Below are 21,163 nucleotides of genomic sequence, written 5' to 3'. Positions count from 1 at the left end.
ACCAACTCCTCAATGAAAACATTCTCTTTGAGTTGGTTCCATATTGCCACTATTGCACATGAATATTTGCCTCATAATAAATTTTAATATAAAATTGCTTCAGAGCAGGAGTGGTAGTTACACACAAGTCCCAGTGTATCACTGCATTCTCAATTTTAAGCTGAGGTGAGTGAAAGCCAGGCATTTCCCCACGGAGAGGGGGAACTCTCTCTGCTCTGCACCTCATAGAAACATAGAAAATAGATGCAGGAATAGGCCATTCGGCCCATTCAATATGATCATGGCTGATCATGCAACTTCAGTACCCCATTCTTGCTTTCTCTCCATACCTCTTGATTCCTTTAGCCGTAAGAGCCACATCTCATCATCATAGGCAGTCCCTCGGAATCGAGAAGACTTGCTTCCGCTCTTAGCATGAGTTCTTAAGTGGCTATACAGTCCAATACGAGAACCATAGTCTCTGTCACAGGTGGGATAGTCGTTGAGGGAAAGGGTGGACAGTAAGCCTGGTTTGCCGCATGCTCCTTCTGCTACATGCGCTTGATTTCTGCATGCTCTTGGCGACGATACTCGAGGATCTCAGCGCCCTCCCGGATGCACTTCCTCCACTTAGGGCAGTCTATGGCCAAGGACTCCCAGGTGTCAGTGGGGATGTCGCACTTTATCAGGGAGGCTTTGAGGGTGTCCTTGTAATATTTCCTCTGCCCGCATTTGGCTCGTTTGCCGTGGACGAGTTCTTAGTAGAGCGCTTGCTTTGGGAGTCTCGTGTCTGGTATGTGAACTATATGGCCTGCCCAGCTGAGCTGATCAAGTGTGGCCAGTGCTTCAATGCTAGGGATGTTGGCCTGGACAAGGACGCTAATGTTTGTGCGTCTGTCCTCCCAGGGGATTTGCAGGATCTTGCGGAGACATCGCTGGTGGTATTTCTCCAGCGACTTGGTGTCTATTGTACATGGTCCACGTCTCTGAGCCATACAGGAGGGAAGGTATTACTATGGCCCTGTAGACCATGAGCTTGGTGACAGTTTTGAGGGACTGGTCTTCAAACACTCTTTTCCTCAGGCAGCTAAAGGCTGCACTGGAAGCGGTGTTAGATCTCGTCATCAATGCCTGCTCTTGTTGATAGGAGGCTCCCGAGATAGGGGAAGTGGTGCACTTTGTCCAGGGCCACGCCGTGGATCTTGATGTCTGGGGGGCAGTGCTGTGCAGCGAGGACAGGCTGGTGGAGGACCTTTGTCTTACTAATGTTGAATATATCTAACGAACTGGCTTCAACAACTTTCTGTGGTAGAGAATTCCACAGGTTCACAATTCTCTGAGTGAAGAAGTTTCTCCTCATCTCGGTACTAAATGGCTTACCCCTTATCCTTAAGACTGTGACCCCTGGCTCTGGACTTCCCCAACAGCGGGAACATTCTTCCTGCATCTAACTTGTCCAATCCCGTCAGAATTTTATATGTTTCTATGAGAGCCCCTCTCATTCTTCTAAATTCCAGTGAGTATAAGGCCTAGTCGATCCAGTCTTTCTTCATATCAGCCTTTTCCAGAGCTGCACTGAAGCCTGTGGGCTGGTCAATTAATTTATTTTATGGCTAAGTGTACTGTATGGTTTTGGGAGACCAAATTTGGGAAGGCAGAAACAAATTATTTTTCACCCAAATTTGCTTCACCTCTCCTGAAGGCATTCATTTACTGTCTGCAATACTAAAGTACCTCGCCAAAGTAATCATTCTTCAAGTGTGCCAAGCCTGCAAGTATTCAACCAAAATAGGCTGTCCTCTCCAAACTTCCTCATGTATATGTGTGGCAGGAGTCACAGGAATAAGAATCCTTGGCTGTCACATCCCATCCCATCCTACAGCACTGAAAAGAATACATTTACATTTTTTTTTCAGGCTGTCACATTAAACAGTATGCTACTTTCTTATTTAATTTCTGCAAGATACGTTTGATGGCTGTTTAGTTTTGAGAACTAATGGGAAGAGACAGGAACTAGAAACAAAAGCAATTAGAAAATAAACCATAAACAAACAGGTTTCTCAGAGAGCATCTGTGTGCAACGAAGATGAAAATCTTGGTCAATACTGAAATGTTTGTACACGATGAAAGTACAAAAATCCCCCCCACCCCCCCCCCCCCCCCACCCCACATTTAATGAGATTCCCTTCACATTTTTGGAAAAGGGGAACTTAAACTTTGTTGCCTCTTTTATCCCTGGGAGTGGAGAAAGGCTTTTACAATCATAGAAATTTATGGCGCATGTGACAATTGTGTCTGTGCCTGCGTAATCCTGGTGGGAGTCCCACGTTCCAAGTAATAACAAACGTTAACTGTCCAGATTTATTCAATTGTAATAAAGAAATGATTTATACCTGCTGCAAAACACCATTCAGATACCAATGTTAAAAGAGATGCTTAAATGCTAAGCAGTGATTTAATTTCCAATTTCAAAATTATTTCGACATCTTGAAATTCTTATAGCTGGCGTTAAATGTGTTGTCCAAAGTCCAACATTAACTCAATCACAATTATACTAAAGTCCTTGATATAGAACTTTTTTTTTTTAAAAAACAGAGCAAAAACCTAGCTCGGTGTTTGTGCTGGACATCAAATAACTGCTTAAAGCAGTAGGGACCAGAAGGCAATGCAAATATACAAAAGAAAGGAAAACAAGTCCTGGTGAGTAGAACTAAGCATTATAGGGGAACGCTATCTTATTGAAAATAAAGTGCCACATTTCAACGATTTACTCACAAAATACTCTGCCAAGTATTTTGAACTATGTCATTGTACTGTTCCAAAACCAGGCTCATAATTATGTATTTTATCACCAGCTTAATAGGGGGAGTGCCATCAATTTTTCCATTGTGTATTGTATTCTAGTAAATTACAGAACTGTGGTTGGCTTGTGCTCTTTAGCTGTCCTGGGAATCATTCCAAAAAACGTTGGCCTGAGTAAATCAGACCATTTTAATATTGAATGAGCTAAAATTACATGGTTTCTACAAGCAATACGATGAATTCAAACACCTAATGGTGTCATCCTATCCAGAATTCGGTGGAAATTTGCTTGGAAATGAAGGGTCTCCAATATGGATCACAGAGCTGCGAAGCAAAGGATTTATTTTGCTCGTATGTAATCAATATGTATCTGTTTTCTGAACAGTATTGGTCATTCCCTTTAAAAAAATACAGTTGCGAAAACATTGGTTGATAATTGTATCCGATTGCCTCTTGGGGGCTGAGATTGCTTCACCTGAGCAGGGCAAAAGTGACGAAGTATTCTTCCAAGTTCACATTTATAAATGTCCTTCACAGGAAAACGTTCTTGTATCCAGTGACTAATCGTTTCACAACACAGATCACTTCTTTCTCCTTGTGTTCTTAAAGCCGCGTACTGACCCATGGCCAAAACAAATTGTCGCTGGCACCCTATAATGACAAAAAATAAAATATTAAGCCTTACAGATGACGAAGGTTCAGGTTACATACTCTGTCTTTGCTGAGTTAGCTCATCTCACCCAAGGCAATGGTGATGGTGTTAACAGGCCTCAGTGCGCCAGTCTATGAAGGTGGGGAAAATAAAATGTCAGTACAGGTTCCCACTCCCAATTGTGACCCAATGGAAAGTGCACGTGTTTAGATGTCAGGCAAGGATAGAATTGGTACAGCTGTGATGCCTCCCACAGTCAAACATCTCCCAATGCTCATTGCCTTGGCCTATGTGAAGGACTGCCACTTGGGTGAGGTACTGAAGGGCAGGTAGCACCCATGGAACTGTACTTCAGCGGCTTTGAGAGAGACCGGGAGAAATATGTGGGTTGGGCGTTGAAGGAGAAATTAAACCGCAGTACGGCTAAAAGGACCAAAAAAAGTAAAATAGGTTCCTATTAATAGGAAATTTCACTCAATGTAAAAGGGAGAATGTGTCAGCATTTCCACATTTTCTTTACATTTTAGGCTGCAATGCATCAATGAGTTATAACAAACTCAAATTGAGAGCGCAAAGCTTCAGCTTGACCCCAATCTGAGTAACTGCTTTGAAACACATTCTGGCTCATTCTATATATTTACTACTGGAGCACCCGTCAAGCTACATACCGGGAGGTAAAATCAGGCGTAGTCTTCAGGTGAAGCAGGGTTAGAGGGTGGGAACTCCTGGATTAGGGTACGCTGAAGTAATCCAGTCCAATTTGAAAGTCATGCATTCTATCCTGATTTTTATATTTCCATTTTAGATTGCTATGACATTTATAACGGAAATTTGTTATGTAATCTTGTCACGCCATAATTACACCCATCTTTTAGTGGTAATGATGCAATTGCTCCACTGGCAGGACGGTGTATTTACAGTGTGACAAGTTGACATGAGCAGTTTTCATTATAAATGTGGATGTAGGAGTTTATAATGGAAAAAGTTGACTTGAAATGTGCAGACGCCAATATTTTTTAAATTATAGATTGAGTTGAAAATCTCAGGATGAGGAGGCGAGAAGGTGGTTCCATTTTTATAACTTTTTATTTGTTAGCAACTGGTGTGATGGTTGACGGTGGCAGAAGAGCAGGCCGCTGGGCCAAATCACAGGACTTAAAACTGAAGTGAATCACATAATTCACGTTACAGTGCTGCTAGGCCTTATTTTCATACCTGTATATTTCATGTGTAGGGAAAGCAGCTTTGAATGCAACTTCAAGGCATTATTTATTCTTCAGTTTACTATTTTGTTTCAGATAGTGAACTTTTTGAACTCCAGCTGATTTTGGTTTTCTGTGTTCTGTAATTCTGGCAACTCCCTCCCCTCTCCCCTCACACCCGCCCCCCCTCCACCCCCCGCCAACATGATTACAACCACGGAATTTTGCATTATGAAACGAGTTTAAAGAAAAACACATACTCTGTACCACAAGACTGTCAACTAACATTCAAATAACAGCATCACTTGCCAGCTTTTTAGATTTTAAACAGAGTTACAGTAATGATGTATACATATTGTTCACAATGCCACTCCCATTGTATATAAAATTATGAGGGGCCTAAACAGAGAGGTCAATAACCAGTGGGTATAGATTTAACGTAATTGGTAGAAGGATTAGAGGGGAGTTGAGGAGCACTTTTTCACCCAAAGAGTGGTGGGGTCTGGAACGCATTGCCTGAAAGGATGGTAGAGGCAGAAACTCTCACCACATTTAAAAAGTATTTGGATATGCACTTGAAGTGCCGTATCCAAAAGGATCAAGAGCTGGAAAGTGGGATTAGGCTGGATAGCTCTTTTTCAGCCGGCACAGAAATGATGGGCTGAATGACCTCCTTCTGTGCGTAATATTCTACAATTCTATTCTTTTGTACTTAGAAGGTAAAAGTAATAATGGTAACAGGGCAGTAACCTGTAGGAGAAATATGGCCGTTGCTGCACTGTAGAAGCCCTGGATCTTTCTTGTCCTGGTACAGATGAACTCTCAGCCTCCATTGATTCTACTGGCGCATCGTCCATTGATTCTGTGGATATTCTGCGTAAAATGTCATATGTTTCTTTTTGACAAATAGGTGTTTCCACATCCATGTCATGTGAACTCCTATCTTGATTCTTTTGATTGCTGTGGGGCAGGAAGGAAGAAAAAAAAAACACGTTTGTTTTGCTGTACTGTCACCTTAAAGAGTAGCGACAACAGAAATTATATTTAAAATGACTACTTTCAAAATGGTTCACGATTTTAAATTTGCTTTCACCACTTGTATTTGTTAAATGAACACAGAAATACAGCCAGGCTGGGAGTATGGCATTTACTGCCACATGGCAGAACTGTTTGGCCTGTGCTGTTTGTTCTGACTGCTACAGGGACACACTGCTCATCTAGTCACTAAAAGACAATGGGATATATTGTCCTGTTCCTGGTAGCGTACACAGAACAGAATCGGGTGGGGATGTTTGTATGCCTATAAAGCAGTGTGCCCAATTAACGATCCACTAATCCTCCCCATCCGATTGTGTGGGGAATGAAGAGCATTTTGTGGAATGGGGCCTTCTCTTGGGAACACTGGAGATCCTTCAAGGGGTGAAGATGGAGGAAGGTGGGTTGTAGGATCTACCTGTACTTAGCAACGGTGTGGGAGCAATTGGTAGAGAGTTCTGTCGTTTGGGAATATGCAGGGGGGAGGGGGGAGGGCTGAGGAAGAATGTGGCAGCACTGAAGGGATGCAGACAGCAGAAGTTTTCTTACTTTGGGAGATATATGCATCTGAGGAAGACACTGAAATTGGGAGACTGAATGGGGCAGTGAGGTTGCTCCTGCACAAAGTCATAATAAAATAGAGCAGGAGACCTAGCTCTACCAAAGAGCCGGCACAGGCATGATGGCTTGAATGGCCTCCTTCTGTGCTTTATTACTCAATGATTTTGGTACTCTCACTTCTGTCTGTAGCGTTTCACAGTGAGGATGGCAAATGCTCAAACACTCCATGACTTCAGTGTGAGGAGTCATTCACAATGAAGGATTAACTGAAATTTCTTTATTACAATTTTATCAAGAAATAAGTTTCAATTGATTGTCCTGCAGCCAGTATGAATTCTAGGACAATGAAGTAGAATTAAAGAGGAAGACATCTGAAAAGCATGGCTCTATTGTTTTGAGACATTTTACTCAATTTATTAACTCACCCCACTGAGGTTGGCATAAAATGCTGCAGGGAATAATTTCCTTACCGTTTAGGTTTCTTTGGTTTATCAAATCTAAAGTCAGATGGATAACCGTGAACTTTGATCAAATGTTTTTTCCGGTCACTGGACGTCTTGAATTTTTCTGTGCAACTCTCCACCAAACACAAATACTAGAAAATAAAATAAAGCGTTTGAGTCACAAACATAGATTGTGAAATTCTCGGGGCCCACTGTGATGGGGTGGGGTGGCTGCAATTTGGAGACAAACCTGGTACTGCCCTGTGCAAAGTGCCCTACAAATCCCAGATTGGGGAGACTGAGCGAGTCTTGCATCCACCCACTATCACAGGAAGTCTGTATACCCTTTTGAAGCCCCAAAAAGTCCTCCAGGAAAGGTAATCAATCCAATAAACGTCAATGAACTTTCTGGAGATGGGCATTTGCGCCATTAGGGGCAGATGATAATCACCTTTCTGGCTTATCCTAGGCCTCCCTACCACCCTTGGAGCACCATTAATACACCTTCACAGGTGTGGGGCATCATTCTCAACTGTGCTATGACCCCCTTCCTGCTGGAATTTTGGACAGGGTCAGTGTCTTCCTCAACTGACACGTGCAGAATCCTTCCTTGGGCAAAAATTTGAGCTGCTGGAGATTGGACATTGCTTTTATCGTGGCAGATGAAGCAAATGGCTCCAGTAAGTAAAGCCTAGGCATTGCTAACACTCCTGACTGACATTCGAGCTGTTTTCACAACAGTTTTCAAATTAAGAAGCATGTATTTATTTGCATAGCACAAGATTACACTATTACATTAGCATCAGAAAGTATGGAAAGAAGGCTGACATCCCAAGCCCAAAAGATGAATGGAGATGACTGAATTGAAATCTCCTCCTACAGTAAATGGAAGGTAGATATGGCTGCTGCACACATCTTGATAGACCCAAGCTTAAATTTTGCATCCAGCGTTTTTTGAAAACAGTACAAAACTGGTTGTACTGTCGGCTAAATTGTTAAGATCCTCAAAGTAATCTCAATAATAGGCCATCGATATGGATCTGGATGACTGGATATTAGACTACCACTCTATAGGGTAGAGAAATAGGAAGTATTGAGGTACTCTAGGCCTTTATCGTCACCTTAGGATACTCTTGGTCCCCATCCCTGTTCCTCTTCATGAATTTGAGACCTGCTAAATAGATCTGTCAAATGGTTTGTCACTCCAGCTGAATGGCCAGAGACCTTGTGAGATATCACAAATATAAATTTCCCCAATATCCTATTCAGTGGAACTAGGAACTAGATAGGACCAGGGTTCTTTTATGAGTATTAGTCAATAAGGATATAAAAAACACCATGAGATCTTTAATGTTGGTCTTCATAGCGAGAGGATTTGAGTACAGGAGAAGGGAGTCTAACTGCAGTTGTACAGGGCCTTAGTGAGACCACACCTTGAATATTGTGCACAGTTTTGGTCTCCTAATCTGAGGAAGGACATTCTTGCTATTGAGGGAGTGCAGCGAAGGTTCACCAGACTGATTCCTGGGATGGCAGAACTGACATATGAAGAAAGACTGGATAGACTAGGCTTATATTCACTGGAATTTAGATGAATGAGAGGGGATCTCATAGAAATATATAAAATTCTGACGGGATTGGCCAGGTTAGATGCAGGAAGAATGTTCCCGATGTTGGGGAAGTCCAGAACCAGGGGTAAGCCAATTAGGATCGAGATGAGGAGAAACTTCTTCACTCATTGTGAACCTGTGGAATTCTCTACCACAGAAAGTTGTTGAAGCCAGTTCGTTAGATATATTCAAAAGGGAGTTAGATGTAGCCCTTACGGCTAAAGGGATCAGGGGGTATGGAGAGAAGGCGGGAGTGGGGTACTGAAGTTGCATGATCAGCCATGATCATATTGAATGACGGTGCAGGCGCGAAGGGCCGAATGGCCTACTCCTGCACCTATTTTCTATGTTTCTATGTCCATCACTGGCAGTCAGTCTTCTAACCTCACGTGAGGGATGGTACTATTCGTAATTTGATGTCTTTGAAAATGCAAGGTAAAGTGAGATGTGTTAGTGCTGATTCGGAGCTTGAACCCACAACCTTCTGTTCCAGAGGTGACTACAAATGCAATTGATACAATTCTGTTCTCCAACAGTGACATAACCTTGCCTTGATTAGCATAAATTTGAATTACTTGTACATCGTAAGAGCACGAAGTGTCTGCCTTCCTTTCCTCCAACTCAACAGCTACATTGTACACGGAGTACCCAAATAGTTACTCTTAAAACTGTATTGCCACTGTATTACATTACTAAATGTTAATGAGATTCCTGGAGCATCCTGCCACTATACACATATAGGTGTTCTTGGATCCGTATGGAGTTCAGACAGCTCTGTTCTCTAAATCAAACATAAACACATACACAGATGCAACACAGGCCAGTGAACAGCTCAAGTATGAGAGTTTCATAGTCACTTACCATGTTCTGTTTTGCTGCCAGAATCTGGAAAAGTGAGTCGTGCCATTCCAGGATGTGAATATCGAGCAGGTGACTGGACGGGAAAGAGCGTTTGCAGGAGGAGCAAACATTGCGGTGGAATGTGTTATAATGATGTTCGTAGTTTGCTAGGGTGTCGAACCGTTGACTGCAACCTGCTATATGGCAACAGAATTCAGAAACCCTAAATTAAAAACCAATGGATATACACAAGTTAGTGCTTCAGGAAAAAAAAGAGGGGAAATTCAAATAGCTTTGATTCAATACAGTTAGAAAAGAGATATCCTTAAAAGCAAACAGCTATTCTTACTTGGGTCTTTCCACTTCTCCCACACTTGTTATGGCATTTCGCAGATATAAATGTCGATGGATATCACCATCCTGAAACAAAATCAAAATTAAAAGTAACAATTATTTTCTGTAAATCATTAGCTTGCTAATTGCAGATTATAGTTACAAGTTAATCAATTACTCACAAACTTTTATCCTTCATTGGTAAAAGCTCCTTGTGGTGGAGGACTGAGCAACAATATATCTACTGGCTAATTTAACCACTGTCAAGAGCAATGTTTCCTATAAGCTGTGCAGTGTTCCAGGGACCCCGTGCAGCTGGTTTTACAATGCATAAAAACTGCACATGTGCAGCATTTTGAACGGCAGGGACTATGCATCACCAAACAAAATTACAGGGAACATTAGTCAAGAGCTGATAAAACACAATAATGTACCTATAAATTCAGCCAAAGGAGTCATTATTGGGTGAGGCGGTGGACCCCGGGTGGCGGTAATGGCATCAAAAGACAATGAAACCTTCAACTTTGCTACGTTAACAGCAACCACAGAAACTGCTATATCTGAGCGGTCTAGGATGTAATTCCAATAAACTGGCTGTCAGCAGATCAGCCTACAATGGCACCAGGTAGTAATGCTTCTTCCTTTACTGTATGCTCACACTCTGACACAAGAATATAGTTTACTTCCTTTATCAACCCTGAAACAACCAAGAACAGTGAAACTGGAAGTAGCAATAGGCTATAGATGCCCATATGATTTATTTAACACTTTAGTGAAGTGAATTTCAACTCCACTTATTTTGAATGTCAATTGGCTCAAAGGATAAGGAAACATATTTGTTGCAATATCAAAATCCCAGCAGCCTGCCATCTAGTCACCAATTTGGCATCTGTGCAAATTGGCTGTGATGCTCTTGATCTCATGATCCAGAAATGATACCCAGCATGGAGTTATAGCAGTATCCATTATGTTGCAGAGAAGTCAACAAAGTATGAAATCCTAGCCTTAACAGGTTGGCCTAAGTGTCAGCTGTGAATCTAGGCTGACACCCCAGTGCAGTACTGAGGGAGTGCTGCATTGTCAGAGGTGTTGACTTTTGGATGAGACATTAAACCGAGGCTACGACTGCCGGTGGATGTAAAAGATCCCATGGCACTATTCTAAGAACAGGGGCGTTATCCCCAGTGTCCTGGCCAATATTTATTCTTCAATGAACATCACTAAAACAGACTATCTAGTCATTATCACATTGCTGTTTGTGGGAGTTCGTTATGTGCAAATCCACTGTCGTGTTTCCTACATTACAACAGTGACTGCACTTCAGAAAGTACTTCACTGACTGTAAAGCGCTTTGGGCCATCCGGTGATTATGGCCCCAAGTTTCCACATGATGTGCTCCTAATTTTTAGGAGCAACTGGTGTAGAACGGAGTATCTTAGAAATCGGAATTCTCCACATTTAGTTTGCTCCAGTTCTAGTCAGTTAGAACAGTTTCACTTTGGAACAGAATTTTTTTTTCAAAGGGGGCGTGTCTGGCCACTTATGCCTGATTTCAAAGTTTCGTGAGTGAAAACTTACTCCAAACTAACTTAGAATGGAGTAAGTGAAGATTTTTGTACGCTCGAAAAAACCTTGTCTACACTTTAGAAAATCAGGCGTAGGTTACAAATTAGGCGTAGGGAACGAGGTGGGGGGGGAGGGAAGGGAAGTCATTAAATTCTACAATCAATCCTTAGTTATACTTATACAAATATTATACAAATAAATCCAACCTAAATAAAAATTTATAAGCAAAGAAAAGATTAAATAAACCATGTTCCTACCTGTGTGAAAGTGCTTCAGGCAGGCCTTTCATGTTGGAGACAGGCAGCGGTGTGGCGTCAGTGTCTCGACGGCAGCGGCAGCAAGCTTCGAGCTGAGCTGCAGTGCTTGAGGCAGGCCTTCATTCTCTTCGTGGCTGGCCGCGAAGAAGCAGCACCGGATGGACCCGAGGCCATTTGGCCATGAGATATCAGCGGCGTCAGTGGCTGGCTGGCAGCCAAAGAATCAGCGGACTGAATCGAGGCCATTCGGCCATGAGATAGCAGCGGCGTCAGTGGCTGGCTGGCAGCCAAAGAATCAGCAGCGGACGGACGTGAGGCCATTCAGCCATGAGATAGCAGCGGCGTCAGTGGCTGGCCGGCAGCCGAAGATACAGCAGCAGCCTTCGAGCTGTGAGGGGGACTGAGGCCATTTGGACAGGGAGAGGCAGCCACATCGATAGTTTTATATTTAAATTTGCAGAATGGGTGCTGCATTGTCAACACCACGTATTATTGCAAAGTTGAATTGGCACTCTTATTTCTCCAAACACACAGTCCTTAATTTGCATGCACCAATCCTTAGTTATACTTATACAAGTTCTGCAAGTTTAGCAGTGAAAAGCTGAACTCACTGATTTCAGCAGGTGATTTATTCAGCAGTGCTGCTAAAAGCACTCCCTCACACACAGAAATATCAAAAAAAATTAAATTACAAGCCTTTGCAGGATCCAAGAAACAAATCTTCACTTTTTCTGCAGTATTTTTAAAAATGTCCGAGTGCCAATGTTTGTGTGAGACTGCGCATGCGCGCATGCTCCAACGCGCACGCGCAGGGTTGCCGGCACCACGAAGGCTAATTTAAATTGTACCCGCCCCCTGCTACTTAGAAAATCGGCGCGAGTGTTAGGCTCCGTCCCCTGCTGCGAAGAGCGCGCCGCACCAAGCAGACATTGAGCTCCAAGGAGCTCGAGAATATCGGACTTTTTTTTAGGCGCAGTTTTCGGCGCGAAAAACAGGCGCCCAGCTCGGAGGTGCGCCGTTTTCGCCGCGGCACGAAACTTGGGGCTTATGAAAGGAGCTATATAGATGCAAGTTTTTCTTTTTATTTTGTTAGCCTCTGAATTGAATGCACAAATGTGTCAGAGGGCATAGGCATTGGTTCATTACAAGTGGCCCTTTATCTTTGTATTCAAAAAGCTATAAAGAGATACCTCAGGGTAGCATGCTTGGCTCCACTCATTTTCTTATCTCCAACAATACCTTTGGATATATAACCTGCCTATTTACCTGCATTCTAATTGCTGAATCTCTCCACAGTTACACAGATTCAGCTGCTTGACTCGATCATATCTTCTCTATCCTGGAGCAAACTACTTGTAAGGGTAGCTGCAAAAGCTGATAGAAGAGGAATCCTCAAGAAAGCTCAGTGCACTTCTCATTGTCACCAGCTTAAATGCTCAATAAAAACCTTATCTGCCACTAATAAGAAAATGATAGATCTCTTTGGAGATGTTCCAGCAACAACATTTGAAGTGTAGTCACTGTTGTAATGTAGGAAACGCGGCAGCCAATTTGCACTCAGTAAACAACAATGACCAGATAATGTTTTAGTGAAGTTGGTTGAAAGAAAAAAGACTTGCATCTATATTGCACCTTTCACAATCTCAGGCCAACGCAAAGTGCTTTACAGCCAATGAAGCACATTTTGAAGTGTAGTCACTGTTGTAATATGTGCGGCGGCATACCACTGCAGGAGGGCGATGGCTGACTGCAGTGCGGGCACGTACAGCGGGAGCGGCGAGGTCGGGGCGAACGAGCGGCAAGAGTTCATAGAGAGATGTGATCGGGGCCATGGGCAGCACGGGCCAGGCACACTGCGATATGTGTGCGCGTTAGGTCCGTGCAGCAGAGCAGGTCTCCAGTCGTCTTGGTTAAACCTTGCCACTGGACCAAGACCTAGTTCTGTCAAGCCCGTGTGGTGGCTGGTGTGCAATGACCACCACACGTTAAAAAAATCCACGCACAGGCATCTTCCACCCTTCGGGACCTGGAATATTAGGTCCTTCATTGAAACACCTGTGAACTCATCCCTTTTCGGCGTGAAAGCAAGTCATCTCGATACAAGAGACTGCCTATGATGATGATGATGAGATGAAACGCGGCAGCCAATTTGCGCACAGCAAGCTCCCACAAACAACAATGTTTCAATGACCTGTTCATCTGTTTTTAGTGATGTTGGTTGAGGGATAAATATTGGCCAGAATAAATGCCCCGCTCTTCTTCGAAATAGTGCCTTGAGATCTTTTACGTCCATCTGAGAGTCGAGACGGGGCCTTGGTTTAATGTCGCATCCGAAAGATGGCACCGCCGACAATGCAGCATTCCCTCAGCACTGCACTGGTCCCAGCCTGCTCTTCTTCGAAATAATGCCGTGGGATCTTTTACTCGCGCCTTGGCGCAAGACAACCTACTTCGAAGAATTCGTCGTCCTTGTCCAAACGGATTCTCCTGGAGCTGAAGGTAAAAGGTGACGCTCCCGGCGGCAGGGGCTCCGACTCCCCCGTCGCCCCGTCCCCTCCACCGTCAGAAACGGCGACCGCCAGCCGGAAAACCCGCTGATCTGCCGTCCACTCCCGCTGGAGCTCAAGCAGCCCCGGGCTCAGCATCCCATCCGATCCGCGCCCCTCCACCGCCGGCTCACCGACCCGCTGCACTGCCGCGCCTGCGCCAACCGACCAGCGACGCTGAGGCGCCTGCGCCAACCGACCAGTAGTTCTGCTGCGCCTGCGCTAACCGGCTAAAGGGCACTGAGGCGCCTGCGCCAACCATCAACGGTTCTGGCGCGCGCGCACAACCGTCGCTCTCGCTCTATCTCTATCTCTCTTCTGTTGCCGCGTCTCCCCCTTCATCTCCTCCCCCGGGTCCTAAGGCCCGCCGGCTTCTCGTCCTCTGGCGCTTTTACCTTACAGCGAGGCGGAACGGAGCGGCGGCGCCTCGGCTTTCCCGGAGGGAAGCGGTGAGGCACTGTTTTGCTTGGCGGCGGGAGGAGAAGGCAGGCGGAACGGGTGAATCCGAAGCGGCCGGCGGCCTGGAGCGGCCGGGGTGGGTGTGCGCAGCAAGGGCCGGCAAGATTCCGGGGGCGCCAGGAGCGTTGGGCCTGTCGGGATCTTACAATAGCGCCGCCCCGCTCAGCCATTTGTTGTGATAAATAACAACAGAGCGGATTGCCGCCGCGCGGGTGACCATCAGGCCCACAAGCGGCGGCACAACTGGCTGCTGCCGAGGGCGCACCGGGCCCCGGCCGAGCTGTGAGGCCCCATCCCGGAGGCCAGTTCACCCCACCCCAAACCCAGCCTAAAGAGCAGCGGGAGCGCGGAGCTGGGTCTGTGGGCTGGGCAGACACACACCAGGGGCAACAGGCCTGCCACAGCTCGGCGCATTGTTAGGGGCAGAGGGGTATCCCATTCTGTGCCTGTTTTTAAAAGTAGCTCGGCTCTTGTTTATGTTTCATTGTGAGTTGTGTTGGCCTCTCTCCATGACTTGCTTCCACTCTAAAAGTGAGTTCTCAGGTGGCAATATGGGAAATACAGTCTCTATCACAGGTGGGACAGACAGTGGTTGAAGGAAAGGGTGGGTGAGGAGCCTGGTTTGCCGCATGCTCCTTCCGCTGCCTGCCCTTGATTTCCGCATGCTCTTGGCGACAAGACTCGAGGTACTCAGCGCCCTCCCGGATGCACTTCCTCCACTTTGGGCGGTCTTTGGCCAGGGATTCCCAGGTGTCGGTGGGGATGTTGCACTTTATCAAGGAGGCTTTGAGGGTGCCCTTGAAACGTTTCCTCTGCCCACCTGGGGCTCGCTTGCCGTGTTGGAGCTCCGAGTACGCTTGTTTAGAGAGTCTCGTGTCAGGCATGTGGACGATGTGTCCCGCCCAATGGAAGTTAGTGGAGCGTGGTCAGTGCTTCAAAGCTTGGGATGTTGGCCTGATCGAGAACACTGACGTTGGTGTCAGTGGATTTGCAGGATCTTGCGGAGGCAGTGCTGGTGGTACTTCTCCAGTGCTTTGAGATGTCTGCTGTATATAGTCTGTGTCTCTGAGCCATATAGGAAGGCGGGTATCACTACTGCCCTGTAGACCATAAGCTTGGTGCCAGATTTGAGGTACTGGGCTTCAAATACTCTCTCCCTCAGGCTGCGTTGGCACATTGAAGAAGGGATCCGTGCAGGCACTGTTTTGGAGTTGAGCAGACACTTATACCGTCCGTTGGTACTCCCTGCATGCACGCGATGTGCTTCTGTTTTTATATATCATGGTAAATCTGCAAGGCTCATTGCATCGTGCAGCAGTTGCATCCCAATGCTGCATCGTTTTGGGATATTGGAACAGGTATGGACCCACACCTCTTCCAGCTTCCTCATTTAAAAAAATCTTGATTTCACATCCCTCCATGGCCTCACCCCTCCCTATCTCTCTAACCTCCTCCAGCCTTACAAGCATTCGAGATATCTGCGCTCCTCCAATTCTTGCATCTTGTGCATCCCCAATTTTAATCGCTCCACCATTGATGGCCGTGCTTTCAGCTGCCTTGGCCTTAAGCTCTCAAATTCCCTCCCTAAACTTTCCGGTCTCTTTATCGCTCTGCCCTCTTTTAAGACGCTCCTTAAAACCTACCTCTTTGACCAAACTTTTGGTCATCTGTCTTGATATCTCCTTCTTTGGCTCGGTGTCAAAGATATTTATTGATAATGCTCTTGTTGATGATCATCATGGGACATTTTGCTATGTTAAAGACTCTATATAAATGCAAGTTGTTCCCTTATCGCAGCCAGTGCAAGTTCAGCAGAGTTGTGCTGCACAAGTTATGTCGGTGCAGTGCAACAAATTGCTTTCCATTCTGTACCACAAGCATCTACAAATGTTAAAACATTTTTTCAAAAGGCACAATAGTTACCTAATTGCTGGATTTATTAACGGATTGATGTGATGCAGAATGTACTGATGTCTGAGAACTGTGAAGACATTTAAACAAGGGTTGAGACCCTGAGAGGTTCTGTTAATACAGCATGTCCAATCTTTGAGTTTGAGACACTATGCAATCCCAGTAACTGTGTGAGAGAGAAAGAAACCTGCAATGTGATAGCAGAAATGAGAATGAGTAACCGAGAGCCAAAAGTGAGAGAGGGGGAAATTGGGAATATGAAGGAAGGAATGAAAAACAGAGGACAAAGGGTAGAGATCATTAAACCAGATATTGGGAGGAAAGGAGGCACAAAATGATAATCCCAATATTTGAATACACACCAGCTCTCTCGTATAACTTTTCCCCCTGTTGTCACCAATGCCACATGAGGTCAATTTATAATATATTCTACATTACAAGGTATATACACTGACTCACTGAGGGCAACACCATAGGATCCACGCATAATGAATGATGTTAACTATCCAGCCTGTTTTACTTGTACAAGATGTACTGCAATTCATGGATTTTAAAATATTGTTTATTTCCAAACTAGAAGATTTGAAACGGTTTTTTGTGACTGTCAGTTAGTGTATTTCACTGCAGCTTAGTTTAAGTAACTGATATATTATAAACAAAGTATATTTCTGGACAGCGATGCAGATCTTTTCCTGAATGTGTCACAAAATTCAAACATCAGTGATTGTAATCTATGCTCAATTGGGCCAGCGATGTTCTTTCCACTGCTGCTAAGATGTGGACCGGTGAAGCTGGTGTTCACATTAGTAAAAGAAAGAAAGATTTGCATTTCTATAGCGCCTTTTCCACGACCACCGGACATCCCATTGCACTTTACAGCCAGTGAAGTACTTTTGGAGTGTAGTCACTGTTGTAATGTAGGAAACTCGGCAGCCCTCACAAACAATAATGTGATAATCTGCTTTAGTGATGTTGATTCAGGGATAAATATTGGCCAGGACACCGGGGAGAACTCCCCTGCTCTTCTTCGGAATAGTGCCTTGAGATCTCTAACGTCCACCTGAGAGAGCAGCTTGGTTTAACATCTCATCAGAAAGACGGTACCTCTGATAGTGCAGGACTCCCTCAGTACTGCACTGGAGTGTCGGCCTAGATTTTTGTGCTCAAGTCTCTGGAGTGTAACTTGAACCAGCGACATTCTGACTCCGAAGCGAGTGTGCTACCCACTGAGTCATGGCTGACACAGTTGTCCCAGTAGTTTTTGTGGTTCCAAAATAAAACTTTTCTCGCTGAAAAGTTAGGAAAAGCTCTCTTTCTCTACATCATGCATTTGATTTTAAGCTGTTATCTGCATGTGGAGAGTTGCCAGCTATAATTACTGAATTTATACTTAATTATATTCCTAAAATGAATAATATAGTGGGAATTGGGGATGTTTAGTTTCAACTCTGAGTGTTCTTTGAATAACAGTTAGCAATTTGCTCCCCACAATCGTCACAGGTAATTTTGTTGCATACTCTTGAGGAAAGTTAGTCTTGTGATGCATTGGCAACTTATTGCTCTTTAACCATTCTGCTTTGATTTCATGTTCTTGTACAAATTGTTTATGCAAATTATAGATGAGAATTTTCAACCTGTTCAAGTATCATAGTGATTAGGTGTAACTCAGTAACGTGCCATAGACACACATCTGAGAAGTGGCTCCACTAATCTGTTCACTTTACCTCTGTGATTCTTATCTAAAAATTCTTGACTTTTTAAATCCTTTGTTTCAGTTAAAATGTTACTTACTTATAACGGACTCTACAGCAGACACCTCAAAGCGCTGGAGAAGTACCACCAGTGCTGCCTCCGCAAGATCCTGCAAATCCATTGTCAGGACCTGCGCACTAACGTCAGTGTTCTTACTCAGGCCAACGTCCCCAGCATCGAAGCATTGTTCACGCTCGATAAGCTCCAATGGGCGGGCCACATCGTCCGACACGAAACTCCCAAAGCAAGCGCTCTGCACAGAGCTTCGACACAGCAAGCGAGCCCCAGGTGGGCAGAGGAAACGCTTCAAGGACACCCTCAAAGCCTCCTTGACAAAGTGCAACATCCCCACCGACTCCTGGGAATCCCTGGCCCAAGACCGCCCAAAGTGGAGGGAGAGCATCCGGGAGGGCGCTGAGCACCTTGAGTCTCATTGCCGAGAGCATGCAGAAATCAAGCGCAGACAGCGGAAGGAGTGTGTGGCAAACCAGACTCCCCACCCACCCTTTTCTTCAACTACTGTCTGCCCCACCTGTGACAGAGACTGTAGGTCCCGCATTGGAGTCCTCGGTCATCTGAGAACTCCCTTTGAGTGGAAGCAAGTCATCCTTGACTCCAAGGGATTGCCTATGATGATGATGACTTATTTTACAGAGATTTGAAACACTTATTTATTGAGTTAAAGGAGAACTCTAAGGCTATTTTCAAAATGGCATCTTTAAGTACATAGTTTGGAATATTGCAACCTATTTCCATGATTGGTCATATCTGCCACTTCCTTGGTTTTATGATTTATTTGTTTTAGACAGGTTTCTTGGGGCAATTAAAATTGTCCTCATGAAATACTTGGCTGTAAAGTATACTTGGATATATTGAAGAGTACTGTAATGTTGCGATGAAATTATTTTAACTCTTCAGTAGACTTTTCCAGCACGTTTACAGTTTCTTGTTAACACAGGAAAGAATCATGAGTGAATTCCGAATCCATCATGATGTCAATGAACTGCTCAGTTTGCTTCGAGTGCGTGGTGGCGATGGAGCTGAAGTGTACATTGATCTCCTTCAAAAAAACAGAACTCCATACGTCACAACTACTGTATCTTCCCACAGTGCAAAGGTAATGTGTCCAGCATAGACCCTGCTGCTTCATTTTCCAGCAACTTAAATTTGCTGTATTTAAAGTACATTTTTATTTGTTGCGATCTGGAACGCACTGCCTGAAAGGGCGGTGGAAGCAGATTCAATAATAACTTTCAAAGAAGAATTGGATAAATACTTCAAGGTTTAAAAAAAAATTCAGGGCTATGGGGAAAGAGCTAGGGAATGGGACGAATTGGTTAGCTCTTCAAAGAGCCAGCAAGGGCACGATTGGCCAAATGACGACCTCCTCTACTGTATCATTCTGAGAGTGGTGATGACGTCATGTTACAGATTTGCACACTTATGTACACTACTATTGAGTGGAATCTAGGGAGTTGCTGAACAGAGGCTGGAGATTTTTTGCAGCGCGAGTGGAAGGGGAAATTGGATATGGGGTTTTCAGCTGGCTAACTTTGACAAACCTGTTTGTGGCTAACTAAGGGCACCATTAGTGGCCAGGGAAAGGGCTGATTGAGGTGGGGAGGGAACAGAGAATGCTATTTTGTATACACTGCTTAAAAGCAAATGCATTTTTTATTTATATTTGCTAGGTAAAAATAGCTGAGTTTTCAAGAACTCCAGAGGAATTTCTCAGGAAATACGACGAGCTGAAATCGATAAATGTTCGGAACGTGGATCCATTGGTGTACCTGTTGTCAAAACTTACCGAAGATAAAGAGGTTTGAAATATATTTTCAGTGTTTCTGAATCTTTTGATGCGATTGTCTATAAAATTGACACCGTTTCATATTCTTGATCTGTCTGCTCACTAGCGTTACTTTCATTGAAATTGTTTTTGGAATCTTTGATGAATTTACCTGTGACGTTGCTCAGGGGTTTGGAATCCAGTTGCGATTTGTTGCATGGTTTCATTCCACGCTGTGCAGTGGAGCACAGGGAGCTAGGGTTTTCTTTCAGGTATCTGTTAACTTTAAAACAATTTGACAACGCACCAGACCAGTCACAAAATCCTGGTGGTTTCAGTTCCACACAATCTGTTAGTTATTACCAAAGTGCTCCAGAAGATTCCCTCCTCCTTACCAAGCAATGTTCATATTAGTTTGACTAAGCACTGCCTGCTGGTCCATGTACCTGTTTGAGTGCCAGGGACACACTGAACTGTTCTGACAGAATTTCTTTCATCTGACTTCTGATCAGAAAGCTTTATCTGGGTGAAAAGTCATAAACTTTGGAACAAATCTCTCTCTTTTGATATTGTAAATTCTAGCAGTCTGGTCATAGTCACACAGCCAACAGACAAAATCCAGTTCTTGAACTAATTTAATCAAAGGTGGATTTGCCAAAAATCTATGGGAGTTTGGATTTATTTTTCTTGTGGTTTGTGGCATCGACATGACTCACCCAATTTTACAGATGGTGCTTGTGCAGCTTTTGGGGCACTGTCTCAGCACTGATGCTACCCATACAAAAGCAAGTTACTGCGGATGCTAGAAATCTGAAATAAATACAGAAAATGGTGGAAATACTCAGTAGGTCAGGCAGCATCTGTGGAGAGAGAAACAGTTAAAGTTTCAGGTCACTGACCTTTTGTCAGAACTGGAAAAGGTTAGAAATGCAACCGGTTTTAAGCAAGTACAGAGACAGGGAAAGGCATACCAGGCTTTTGATTAAAACAAAATTGATAGAAAGTTCAGCAATTCAGTTTCATAAATATGTTGAAGGGCAAGTTGTCTTGCATGTCCTGTTGATTAACAATGATAGCCATGAAATTGTGAGTTGTAAACATTCTCAATAAATATTTAAATGCTGCAAGCTTAAAAGCAGATTTATCTTTCATTTTATTGCAGACCCTACAGTACTTGCAGCAGAATGCTAAGGACAGAGCAGAATATTCAGCCAACGTCTTAGCTAGCAGTAGCACATTCAGTCTCCCGTCAAGTACTGCCAAGCTTTCTCTACAGGAACTTGAAGAACTCCGAAAACAGCTCGGTAGCATCACTACTGGCTCAAGTTCACAACAGGTAAAGAAATTGAACTTTGATCAATCTAATTATTTACAGGATCTTTCATACACTCGGTATAGATGAATTACAACTAGAGGATTGAAATGTGTT

The 21,163-nt window shown here is 44.1% G+C and overlaps 2 protein-coding genes across 6 annotated transcripts in view; one reads left to right on the top strand and one right to left on the bottom strand.

The window, feature by feature from the left end:
- Positions 1 to 2,402: 2,402 nt before the first annotated feature.
- On the bottom strand, positions 2,403 to 14,507 carry znf511 (zinc finger protein 511). 3 transcript variants are annotated; one of them, XM_070865737.1, is made up of 6 exons: positions 14,222 to 14,507; positions 9,474 to 9,544; positions 9,146 to 9,347; positions 6,702 to 6,826; positions 5,386 to 5,595; positions 2,403 to 3,432 (listed from the first exon to the last, which is right to left on the bottom strand). In XM_070865737.1, exons 1-6 carry the CDS (start codon positions 14,453 to 14,455, stop codon positions 3,363 to 3,365), a joined length of 912 nt encoding a protein of 303 aa, XP_070721838.1. In that variant the 5' UTR covers positions 14,456 to 14,507; the 3' UTR covers positions 2,403 to 3,362. The 3 variants fall into 3 exon arrangements, with proteins under 3 accessions (XP_070721838.1, XP_070721839.1, XP_070721840.1); XM_070865738.1 differs by lacking the exon at positions 14,222 to 14,507 and adding an exon at positions 13,731 to 13,980; XM_070865739.1 differs by lacking the exon at positions 14,222 to 14,507 and adding an exon at positions 13,472 to 13,823.
- Positions 14,144 to 21,163, top strand: part of tubgcp2 (tubulin gamma complex component 2) — a 43,129-nt gene continuing 36,109 nt past the window's right edge. For 2 of the 3 annotated variants that reach the window (XR_011588355.1, XM_070865735.1), the window contains exons 1-4: positions 14,274 to 14,361; positions 18,907 to 19,065; positions 19,640 to 19,768; positions 20,897 to 21,070. Coding sequence is in view for 2 of the 3 variants with exons in the window: in XM_070865735.1 (XP_070721836.1) it covers positions 18,916 to 19,065; positions 19,640 to 19,768; positions 20,897 to 21,070 (453 nt within the window). In the remaining variant the exon portion in view is untranslated. Of the gene's footprint in view, positions 14,362 to 18,906; positions 19,066 to 19,639; positions 19,769 to 20,896; positions 21,071 to 21,163 lie in introns of all 3 variants that reach the window. The other variant, XM_070865736.1, reaches the window with a different exon arrangement.

This window comes from Pristiophorus japonicus, chromosome 22, assembly GCF_044704955.1.
Source record: "Pristiophorus japonicus isolate sPriJap1 chromosome 22, sPriJap1.hap1, whole genome shotgun sequence".
Classification (NCBI taxonomy): domain Eukaryota; kingdom Metazoa; phylum Chordata; class Chondrichthyes; family Pristiophoridae; genus Pristiophorus; species Pristiophorus japonicus.
This window is presented reverse-complemented; position numbering and strand designations above follow the sequence as displayed.

Excerpts from the sequence above, each read along its gene's own strand:
- znf511 (XM_070865737.1), bottom strand. The coding sequence starts at position 14,455 with ATGGCTGAGCGGGGCGGCGCTATTGTAAGATCCCGACAGGCCCAACGC. Across the intron at positions 9,348-9,473 it reads GGAGAAGTGGAAAGACCCAA|GGTTTCTGAATTCTGTTGCC; the intron begins GTAAGAATAGCT and ends TTTTTAATTTAG. Across the intron at positions 3,433-5,385 it reads CGGCCATATTTCTCCTACAG|GGTGCCAGCGACAATTTGTT; the intron begins GTTACTGCCCTG and ends TTGTCATTATAG.